General features: G+C 33.6%; 1 protein-coding gene across 1 annotated transcript; it reads left to right on the top strand.

Annotated features, from left to right (window-relative positions):
* The first annotated feature begins 65 nt into the window (after positions 1-65).
* Positions 66-5,268, top strand: c13h4orf33 (chromosome 13 C4orf33 homolog). Its single transcript, XM_066720154.1, has 6 exons — positions 66-383; positions 1,072-1,252; positions 1,515-1,575; positions 2,451-2,502; positions 3,026-3,225; positions 4,722-5,268. Exons 2-6 carry the CDS (start codon positions 1,072-1,074, stop codon positions 4,807-4,809), a joined length of 582 nt encoding a protein of 193 aa, XP_066576251.1. The 5' UTR covers positions 66-383; the 3' UTR covers positions 4,810-5,268.
* Positions 5,269-12,806: the final 7,538 nt, after the last annotated feature.

Below are 12,806 nucleotides of genomic sequence, written 5' to 3'. Positions count from 1 at the left end.
TCTCTTTCAACATTTCAATATACCCAAATACTTACATAAAGCTTTTATTTTAAAACAAAAAATGTAGTTTTAATATTAATGCATGCTTTAGTTCTAATATCATTGTAATAGATAGAATTTAAATGCTATCTCTATATTTATTATGATATGTTGGTTTATTTCCGGGGTAGGAACTATTGTACAGACAGCTGACTGAAAAGAGGACTTTGAAGTGCTTTTTGCAGTTTGTTACTTACTCACAGACTGAGCTAAGTATATAAATTGCACAAGAAAGAAGTTTAGCCAGATACAAACAACTCTAGCCGAATGCAGTAACTCAAGATTTGTAACTAAATATATTTTTTACAATAACGGAATACACCGCACCCATTCAACTCCATAAGGTATTATTATTATTATTATTATTATTATTATTATTATTATTATTATTATTATTATTATTATTATTGGTTTACATCATGGTGGTAGACAATATAATTATAGTCACATTTTATAACACAAGTTAAATAAGGATGCAACATGTTGTAAATGACGTGTCAGCAGTGATTTAGATAATGTGTTAAGATTCTATTTCTAGGTAATGTGGTAATGTTTCTATTTTTAATAAATTGTTCAATTCAAACTGTAACTCTTGCCTAAATTATATTATTTAGATTCTTCTTCTTCTTCTTCTTCTTCTTCTTCTTCTTCTTCTTCTTCTTCTTCTTCTTCTTCAAAGCTCATGGTTTACTTCCATTTCATCCATGGCAAACATGGCACCAACTCTGACTGAAAGGGTGGCTTATTCCTCTTACTACAAGCTAGCATGAAATAAAGCCCTGCATTACTCTTTTCTAAGTCAGTCATGTTGGCTGCCAGTATTTTCATTGATTGATAGATTGTCATTTATCAAACTGTACCTCAAATGAAAACAAAATAGACTGGATAGGATCCTAGGATCACTCAGATATTAAAGGACACCAAATGAGCACCATGGGGCGAATGGCTTCCTCTCGTTTGTGAACTTTCCTATGTTCTTATGTTCTAAAACAAAATCTTACAAGAACATTAAACCTGATTGTATTTCTTCAGATGGAATTTGATATTAAGACCACATGGGACAGCTTGCCAGTTAATCATGATCCTGTGAAAGTGAAATTTTCTCCAGGAAGTGGTGGCATGACACTGGAGGTGTTTGCTCCATTTTTTAATGACCCCCCATCTCCAGCTAGTCCTGCCGGCCACCCCTTTCCTGGGCTGTGGGACTATGAAGGTACATATGTAGTGCGCTTGCTTGACATCAACAGATGAAAATGAATGAAATGTATCTAATATGTAGTAAATATTAAAAAAAAAAAAAAAGTAATTGGGTGGCATGGCATAGAATGTATATTAATTGCACTTTGGATATTAATTGCACAAACATGCACACATAATGTATATATACCCATCATGTCATAATATCCTGGACCCTAACTCTGGGCAAGCCCTTACTTTTGGGATATGTGAATTTGTCCTCTACTTCTGTTTCCCAGTTGTTGAATCATTCTTCTTAAACAGCAAAACGGAGCAATACCTGGAGGTTGAGTTTTGTCCGTAAGTAAACTAACATTTTGGTATTCTTTGCTTATTTTAGATTTGTCTTTGGTAGTTTCATACACCCCACTGCTTTTTGCTTTTTTTCCTTTGTTGTGAATCACTGGTAATAGTTTATCATGAGTTGAATTTTCTATCTGGATTTTGAAACTATGAATCAAATGTTCCTGAAGATGTTTTCACTTCAAGCTAAAACAGATGGAGTTATCTTAAACAGTCCATATAAGGCATACCTATTAGTCATGGAATGTTTATGGTTCCTCAGATTAGGGAATTATAATTACAATTTTATCATAGCCTCTCCTAGTTAATCAGGGACTGCTAATCATTGCCACCCATTTGATATTGATACTGTTCTTCATTTTCTGCCTTGTAATGCATTGTGTTTATTCACATTGTTTAGTTTGCCATGCATCACCAACATATTTTTGTATTTCCTCTACATCAGGGGTGGCTAACCCTGGTCCTAGAGAGCCACAATCCTGCAGGATTTCCAGGTCTCTCTTAATTACCAATCAATGGATATCTTGAACACAGGGACATTTAGCCTAATTAAGATCCATAATTGGTTCAATTAAGCAGTTAACGATCTGGATAAAACAAAAACTTGCAGACCCTATGGTTCTCCAGGACCAGGGTTAGCCACCCCTGCTCTACATTCTGTCTGCAATTCAATTGTAAATGGTTGTGACAATGTTTTGATTTAGAAGTAGACGATGCCCTAAAATTAAGAATACAAGAAGAAATGTTTACTTCCTTTAATGAAAATATTAGTTTTTATGTGATATAACCAAGAATAAAGTGATTGTTGAACAACATGACATTGTATTTATTTTGGGCTGCAGATTTATATTTAATATTTTTCTTATTAATAGTCATGGACAGCACTTAGTTTTATTACTCTCAGGAAGAGGAAATGCATTTACAGTAAGTTTTACCTAACCTTACAATCTAATATCAACATTTAATAAGAAAAAATAAGATTTATAAAAGAGAATGTAAAATGAATGACATTCTGTTGATCTTTGGTAGAATACATGATGATTGGACATATAGAACCAATCTAGGGTTTGTCTGAGAAGGAATTTCAGTATTCAAATTATAATGTTATTTGAATTAACTTATTTAAAGGTAGAACTGAATTATAATTCCATCCAACTCAGGAGTTCAGATTTTTATTTTCTGAACTAAAATGAATAAATCAGGGACTTGGTTCAATCTTGAATGTGTTGTTCATCCTGCCATTATTTTCTCTGACATTTAATGAGTATATATGCTATGAAACATCATATTTTTTGTGGGTTTAGTTATTTTCTGATTGATGTTGGCGAAGTCAATGTTCAGACCCATTTAATGAAGTTCCATTTCTTGCGTGATTATAATTAAGAAGATGTCAATGTTGGAACATCACTCCACATATTGGTTGTAACAATTGTATTTACTTATTTAGGAAGGCCTTAGTTTAACCTTTGAAGCCACCATTTCTGGGAACAAGTGGAAGGGGAAAGCACTTATTCCCTGGGGCTATTTTCCACCTGATGTGGATAAAATGAATTCATATGCCATTCATGGATCTGGAGATGGAAGGACTTATGAGGCCCTCTATCCAATACCGAGAGATGAGTTAACCGAGAATCAAGCACCTAACTTGTAAGTAATATAAGCATTTACATTGTAATTTCTCATGGATTTCTAAGATTATACTTGCCACCTCAGTTTGTTAAGAAGAAGCTGTAAGTGGTAAAAGATTTTTCAAACAAACTTTTCATTAATTGATTACTTGATGATGATAAAATTGGTTTATAAGAAAGACATGTTGCAGTAAATCTTCTTTGATTATTATCTTCTCCACTTCAGAGCTTTTAATCTAGTCCAGTAATTCCAGTAAGATTTATTGAAGAAACTGTTAATGCGGCAATATAGAAAGAATTTTCTGAAATTTGTGTGGGGAATTTTATTACTACCTTTCCTAACATATGAACACATGAAAAGTACCCTAATAGGCAGTGGAGGGCCTTTCATCTCTTTCCAAGGAACCTGGGTGGCAGATGTTCAGATGTCTTTCTTATAATACTGACATGAGCACTTCTCTACAGAGATGGAAAATCTATATTATTCTATCATTATATTCTAACTTGTTAATCAGAGGTAACCGTTTGTTATTCTCGTCTCAGTTTGTACTCTTGTAGCAAGTCATTTATTAGTCCCTGTGAAATGTTTTGATCCCACTTGTTACCTTGCTTGATATGCTATCAGTGAGTCATATTTCACTTTATTGCATTTCATGCAGGAGTAGGAGGTAAACAATTAACAACCCTGATTAACAACTATTCCTGCTTTATTATGCAGATTGCTTTTTCAAAACAAATAATGACTAATGTAGAGTCATAAAAGCAGCAGTAAAAGTAGTTTATATGTTCAATGAATAGCAGTGTCCTCTTACGAAAACTTGGTTTGGGGTTTTAAACACTTGTGAAGGAAGGTGTATTATTGCATTGTGGTTTTAATACCCCTCAACTACTTTAATGTGCTATTTTAGTTTATTGTATTCATTTTCATGTTTGGCATACAGATAAATTCAGGCAACACTTTATTCATAGTGTCATAAATAAGTTAAATGTGCATTTCATTTTGCATTAGTTTACATTCTGTAAAGTAATTTATTACTTATCTCAATAATGCAATAATTAAAATAACACAGTTGTTCTTTCCTCCCTCTGGAGGAAAGTGTCCGGGTAGTATATATTATTTAGTACCACATTTATGGACTTTAATTATACATGCCATAGAACACAAGTCAATGGATGGATTTAATACATTTGTTTTGAACACTTTCTTATAAAACGTTCCATTACTAAACATTTTTTTTAAACAAATGAACCACACTGCAAACACATCCAACTTTTCTTCCAGCTCAGTTAGAGAGGTCCAGTTAAAAATATCAACAGTTAGGAAAACAATTGCCAAGAATTCATGTCATGAATACATTATACTGTAGTTGGAAGGGAGATTTTGTTTTTAAGCGTCTTGTCTTGGCACTGTACATGCTTTTTTGTTATTTCTGAATGCTTCCTTCTGGGATGTTATTGTGTTCAGGCCTGGCACAGGGTGATAATCTTAGATTACTTTGTTTCTTTTCCTCTTAGCCATCGTCTGGAATACTTCAAAAACTTCAGATTACAAGGAATTATGGGAGAAGACTGGATGCAGCCCGAATCACAGTTTTGGAAGTAAAAGTAATCAGCAGAAATTATAACAATGTTGCCCAAATTATTATAATGATCACAATTCTGTGAAGATTATTAAAAATGCTGTATTGTACCAGTAATAAGATATACAATGCATTATGATTGCTATTATTCATGCATTCATGTACCAAATCCTCAAACAAAATGTTTTGTCAATGTAATATATCTGTTTATAATCCACTTAATCTACTTATAATTGTTAATACAGATATTTTGGGAATCATTAAGACAATTCTTAACGGGAAAAAGCAGCAATTCAAGTTCTATTATGGTGGAGATATATATATATAAATATATATACAAATTTATAATAATATCTGAAAAAGTGACTCCATCTTCCATTATTTTACTCAAAATTCATAATTCTTCTATGCAAGTATTTTAATACAATATTGTAATTTCAATACTTTTCAACCAATAAATTCCTGCAAGCTTCAGCATGCTGCATTTGTGTGTGAGTTGATGGATTCTTGAATTTTCAACAACGAATAATGGAGAAAATGCTTAATGTTATGTTATTTTTAATAGGCTATTTACACTCCCCAATTATTCAGCAAATAATTACTCATAAATGTTAATTTATATTATACCATTGTAAAACCAGAGTAACATGTAGAGAAGCCAAAGTTAAATCATGGCAAAGCAGAGAGAGATATAGTAAACCAAGGCCAAGCAAAGTACATGCCTGGTAGGTTCTTTATTGTCTGAAATGAAAACATGGAGACTGTAAGCATCTGATGCACCTAACCAATGTCTGTGCATCCGACATAGTGATGTTTGACCTTGTCTCCTCTATGAAAATAACCTTCAGTGTGATAAACCTCATGCACTAGTCATTTAACTATAACTGGTTGGATAATCTTGCCTGAAGCTTTTCACTAACTAATCAACTGTGGTTGTAAAATCGAAGTCTCATATTTATGAGAACTGTCTTGTCTTCCAAAAATGATAATCTGAACTACTGCATAATTTTTTAATCTTATCTTAATGTTTTAGTTTTTTCCACTTGGGTTATAAAACTAAATTGAAGGCAATATTATGTATGTTGGTGAACAGTCTTGGAAACTAATACTGACTTGAACTAGCATTAACTGACACACCTATACAAAATATATTAATACATCACATTGTGCAGAAGTCCAACATATTTGGCCTTGTCATAGCATACTTTTGACCCAGTTGTTATCACTCAAATTGTCAATACATTTCTGTGCTTTTCACAATTAAAGTAACTGTAATTTGGGATTTAGAACCCAAGCGTGAAACATGAGCATGAACACGTCACACTGTATGCATACATGTGTAGTAGACCGTATAAATCTGTGTGTAGTTCAATGTTGATATCACACAGTATTTGCTCAGATGTTCTTGACAACTTGAAAGCACATCTTTCAATAAACAAGGCTGAAATTTAACTTGGTCCACTTAATCCAAACCTAGATACACTGCAGTGGAAAGGGCAGGTCTTTCTGTTGTAGACTTTTTCAATGCAGCTCTGTTGCCACCTTATGGTGAAGTAGGATTAGCCTAAATATCCAATGCTGGAGTCAAGATCTTCCTTGCCACTCATTTGAAACAATGTTCATTATATCACTTACTCAAATTAAAATACAAAGTCTGTCTAAATGCATAATTCATTTTAATCAGATAATAATAGTGTATGAATAATTTTATTTGTGTGAGTTTAAGTCTAGTAGCCTTCATATATTTTCCTTAGGAACGTATTTAAACATGTAGTACTGTACTGGGCTTTTATATGGTACACTGAACCATTTGATTTCCAGCCCTTAGCCTACTTACATCTGTAGAGAACTGTGACAGATGTGGAGATTCAGTATGAAGACTCCGAGGCCTAACTGGAGGCTGTCAGAGTCTGATGGATTGACCATCCTGAAAAATAAACTGACTGGCTGATCGATACATGAAACTGTTTCAAGCTAAATTGTCCTGTTGTGGATAAAAGCTTTGGACCATTGCAGGCATGGCAGATCATTTTCAATTTCACACAATATAATGATACTAACATCTTAAAATAACTCATTATATATCCCAAAGAAAATAACAATGTGTCGTTTTGCAAAGGGCAAACATTTCAGCAACCCATGTTCTCCAAATGGTGTTCAAAATGTATCCACTGTGATACTCATCCAAGGCATTAGTAAAGCTAACATCTGTGGTTTCACTTAATATTATTTCTTACATGTGATTTTTTTCAGTATTTAAACTTCAAGCCCAGGGGAGATCATTGTGTTTATCCTGTTCCCTTAGTGGAAGTAAACTTTTGGAATTCAGACTTATTTCAATTGATTTTCTTGTACTGAGCACCAGCCGCTACTTATACATGTAATCCATGGCTGAGCCCTATCCATTTAATTGGTCCTTTACATTTGAAAATCAGACACTGATTAAGCCCTGAGAACACTACTTAAGCTCCTCATTATAACCTCTGCCTCAGCCTGGTCCCTCTGAACAATAGCACAAGGATACTCCTTCACTTATCTCCCATCATTCCTCTGTAAAAATGAATATAATCAGGTCTCTTGACCTGGGAATTCTGACGACAGAAATCAAGGGCAGACATGGCCATTATACAGTGAAGCGAACTCAGCTCATATCGTTCTGTATTTTAAAATGTATATTTTTAAAGAAACATTTATATTTACAGCACAAAAATGTATATTATTTCAAACATAAAAATCCAGATTAAATCATTTAAATCACTTTTTATTCTAGTTTGCATTTGAGAAAATCATTAACATATTCAAATGAAAGGTCTCTAAATGGTGAAATTTCTGGAAACAACCCGCAGTCAGCTTCTACCATATGGTAAGATGTCTTATTTCAGACCCCTGCACAACTCTTTGCAGAAATGAATGCATCCTATTTTTAGTCCTGAAAGTACTCGATCAGTATTACCACTCCTTCTCCTTCATTGTTAAATTTAAAGACAAATATACTACCACTCAAGATTTCAGATACCAGAATCAAATTTCCTCATCATCTCATGAGAGAAGAGATTCAGTTTCTTTAATCATGTAATACATTCCTTTGCAACTGGGAATTGGTCTAGTCACTCTTCTTTGAATAGTCTCTATGGCAGAAAATGCTTTTAGTTATGAGGTGAGCAAAATTACACACAATATTCAGTCTTATTAATACATTGTATAAAAAAAGAGGGATGGTTATATGAAATGCATTTAAAATCAACGATATATATTATGTTTTAATATTTTATTTTTTATATTTAGCTATTCTATTTTTATTTCATAAGAAAATCTTCCTCCATCCACTTTGTTATTGATTTGTTCCAATTTTGTCAAATAAAATAAATGATTCAGAACCATGACTAATACTCTGGGTATTTTGATAATACAAAAATATGGGAGGAAGCTGCCAAAAAATAAATCTAACATTTCAGCTGCTTTCCAGAGGAAAGATCAATTTAAAGAGATGAAAAATAATGATACCACTTTATACACATTATATTTCCCCTTCACAATTCTGCACCAGGAGCAAGTATTGCACAAGAATGATGCTTGTCCCTTTGTATAAATGTGATATTTATATATTTATATTCAATGTAAAGTCAACACATGCAACATAATCTGCAGAGAAAACACAAAAGGAATCTATTTGACAGGTATATACATCAAAATAAAAGGCTACATCTGCATTGTGTTTCTGTCATATTTACTCAGAGAACAAGCTGTGCAAGTTCAGGCTCCCCATTCTACATGTTGCATGCCAGCAAGATTACCCTGGTGATTTAGGGTTTACTGTGGTTGTAGAGAAAAGTGTAGTGTTTGCTATAGAATTTTCAAAAAGTTCAAATACATCTGCACAACTGATTGTATTTACACATTTGAATGTACTTTATGTGCTGCTAGAGCTTGATGATAAAGGGACTCAATAAAAGGGAAATATAGTTGTTGCAGTAAGTACACAGAGCGTGATAATCAAAAAGTATTTCTGATACCAGGATTATTCATTCTTAGTTCTGCCGATATAATGGTAATTCTATCTGTATTGTGAAAGATTAAGTGCAGCACAAGCACTGAAAATTGTGATGAAGACATGAAAGAGTCCCTGAACCGCAGCAATAGGGGATTACTTACTTTCTAATGGTGCCAAAAAAATCTTTACGTATATAGTCCTGTTAGGTATAAAGGAACAATATGATTATCTCACTGATAAATACAAAGGTCACATTTTAACCAGCCTGGAAAGTTCAGTAATTACTAAACAATTTTTTTTTTTGTATCAAAGATGCAAAAGCCTTTTTGTAACTGCCAGGGCTACTTAAAGTGGCATTCAGAAAAAACAAAATATATAATCTTACTTCATCTATTTAAGTAACTTGCCTTGAATATTGATTTTTGTTGTCCACATTCTGCAATGTTTTGAACTTAAACATTTTAATTATAATGTAATCACTAACAGTCAGACGGTTCTCTGGTTCCTTTGAGGAACTTGAGGACTCACTGCCCCCTTGGATTCAATCTGATATTTTGAAAAGTGGCTGCAGTAAACCTCCAAATGTGAACCTCCAAACGTCAATGGCCAATCACGTGTTAGAACCCCATTATTTGTTCTTTAAAGGAAAACTTCACGATAGACTTTCTGAATTTTACTGCTAATTGTATTTCCCACTATATGTTATCTTAATGTGTGTCTGCCGTTGGTTCTGCTTCGATTGCTACTTGACATGCCTTGAAAGATTCACATCAAAAACAGCTTCTGAAAAGATGTTGAAGTGAGAGACAGTATATGTCAGTAATGCACTGGCTTGTTACAGGACTATGATATTTGGGCTAAATAAATAAATTCAGATACTGCCTTTTTTATTTTCTTCTTTATAATTTCTAGATACTTAGTATGACACAATTATCTTTAAGATGGAAAACAGAGAGTTAAATTTCATACATATAAAATGTAAATTAGGAGTAGGACATTCAGTAGCAGGAAAATATGATGTATATTTCTGCTCAATTAAAAAAGAGAAACAATATGAATTTTATTTTTAATCCAGCATGTTATGTGGAAAAAAACAGCTTTCAAGTTTACAAATCACTTTAAATTATGCACTGACATGTTATAATGACCTAAGAACAACCTCATTTTAAACATTAAGGATCTATGCAAAAAATAATCAGGGAAGTTTGATACAATATGTTACAAAATTGAACTGAATCTCTATTATTGAAAGAACATGATAAAATAATCTCAAGAGACTGTTCAGAAAATACAATTATATCGTGCTTCATTTAAAATAAATGAAAACTGTCAAGAGCGGTTCACTCAATCATTTGATAATTTACCTAATGTTATATTTTACCACGCATTGAAGAATTTTACGTGTATTTTTATGCAATCATATAATTGAGGAAGGTATATTTTTCCACAGTGCTCAGTATATAAACTTTATACAAATTATGTATTAATCAGCCTGACACAGAATGAAAAACTGCTTATGTTTTGCATGTACAAATGGCATCACTTGAAGGCACTATTGACAGAGGCTGATTATTTTCTCTCAGCGGGTTGAAGATGTAATAATTTAACAGCATTTAGAAAGGTTCACAGTTAAAAGTCAGTTTAAATGCTGCTTATATCTGAAATTGTGTTCCAGTAGAAATAAGAGAAAGATCTCTGATGTATTGCTTAGCTCAGCTGCAGTCACACTGAGAAGAAATTAGTTAGACGAAAGCCAGATTTGCTGCCGATTGAAGACTTTGTTACCATTGTTTCAATTAGTGCTGTGAAGCATAGTGAGAGGACAGCAAATGTTTAATCATTCATCAGAGGAGACTGCTTTTAAATTGAAGATGGGAAAACTAGTCTCAGAGATTCAGAGATCTCAACAAAAAGCACTTTACAATGTATATACAATAAGAAATAAAATGGTCCCTGTGTTGCTGTTTGGAATTCAATCCCAGATTTTGAAAGGCAAAGCTTGGAAGAACAATTTTTCAGGACCTGTTTAACTACTCTGAACTGTGGCCTACAAAAATCTGGGAAAGACTTATGTCCAGCCATTTACACTTGTTTCCTCAATGGCTGGAATAGGAATGAGTTTTTCTTTTTCTTCAAATTTCAATGCTCATACATTGAGGTTAAAAATTCGATACAGCATGTTGAGATATTGTCCTTGTAAATATTCTACAGCAGTGGAAGTCACACATACATGATACAGCTTTAATGGCACTGGAGAAACAAAATCCTTCATTGCTCTACAGCTAAACAGGGGGAGTCTTATATCAAAGCAAACCTTGTGCAAGCCTTGTTAAAATAAAAATCTGCCTAGGTATAGGCTATGGAAATGTCAACTGCAATTGACTTTTGTCTCTCTGGCATGATGAGATTAGTGTTCAACAGCCTGGTGTGATGAATAAATAAGCAGCATAAAGCTCAAGGGCACGTGTTTACTTTGCATTAGTGAGAGATCTCTGCAGCATCTCAGTCTTTTGATATCCCCAGCTACCCTCTGGGAACTCAACTAGATCACAACAAGATGTGATATTTGGTAATAACATACTGCTAATGCACACACACACACACACACACACACACACACACACACACACATACACACACACAAACGTTTCACAGCTATACTCAGTGGCTACCACTTAATAACCTTAAACGTTTTTGAAATGTAGATTCTACTTTTCTTTTTATTCATGTATTTGTTCTGTTTTGCCAGTCTATCTTAAAGCTGTAATAAATTCTTACTTAAACCATCTACATTAATTATTTAACATAGTGATTTTGCATAAGCCATGGCCCTCACCAGGACAAGCGAAAACTGAGAAAACAAAAAAATTTTAGCATAATGGTAGCAAAGGAAGAAGCTGTTTTACAGTAGGCATTGCACCTGTTTGATGAAGCACAGATTTGCAGATTTCAAATAGGTGTGTTTGTTTTGAGATTTCCATTGGTTACATGGATAATAATAAATCAAAGAAGAAATTATAAACAATTGAATGTGCAACAAAGTTGAACTCTACTACAACAAATAGCTCACTAACGTCTTAATGAATAAGCTAATTTAACTCAAAACTCATTCAAAAGCAGGTAGATAAAATAGAGACAGACAACAAACTAAAATGAATGTCCCTTATTGTAAGACATTTCTCTAACATCTGTTATGTGTAATGATTGTGCTTTTTGTTGTGTCAGATTGAATGGATTCTTGTACATAACCAGAGCTTTATTCTGTTATAAAAGGAATACCCTGCGTGGGGAGCTCTCTCTCTCTCTCTCTCTCTCTCTCTCAGTGTCTTACACTGTGCACAGTGTAGTAGTGTTTATTATGTGATTGGCCGTTCGATGTGGCCTCTGCAGACTTAATTGTTTGAACTTAAATGCTATACAGTAGCCTTTTGTACAGTGTTGTGTGTTAAGTAAACACTTAAACTAATAAATCCTTTGTTCACTGAGCACTCGTGACATCTCACCTGAATTCCACTATGAACACTGGTGGGAGCGAACAACAACAGAAAGACACAAATCTTTACTAGTTACATCAATATTTATAATTGCTTCCTTTAAAGTGAGGATTTTTCCACTTGTGGTCTCTTTGGTCTTAAGTGAGGCAGCTACAATATCTGGAAGGATTGGGAAAGGAAGAAAAATCCTGATGGAATAGAGCCTTTTACTTGCCAGGATAAAATATAACGCATGAAACGTGTGTGTTTCAGTGAGCCGAATGAACTATATGATGTTACTTTGATAAAGTAACACAGTACATTGTTATTAGGTGGAGTCAATCAAGAGCTGAGAGATCCTCAGTCGAATTAAAGTGTCTAGACCCATCAAGCCTATAACAATTTTCACTTCTCACATTGAGATTGTTTTTCAGAGATCCTGCAATTAAGACCTCTCTGTCTTATGTGCTGTCCTACCCACAGTCTTGACTGATTACTAATTGCCATGTGCAAGGTATATAGTCACATGTGGAGAGCTCACTAGGTATTAATGCGT

This window comes from Amia ocellicauda, chromosome 13 (assembly GCF_036373705.1).
Source record: "Amia ocellicauda isolate fAmiCal2 chromosome 13, fAmiCal2.hap1, whole genome shotgun sequence".
NCBI lineage: Eukaryota > Metazoa > Chordata > Actinopteri > Amiiformes > Amiidae > Amia > Amia ocellicauda.
The sequence above is the reverse complement of the archived record's forward strand: the minus strand, read 5'-3'. Positions and strand labels throughout refer to the sequence as shown.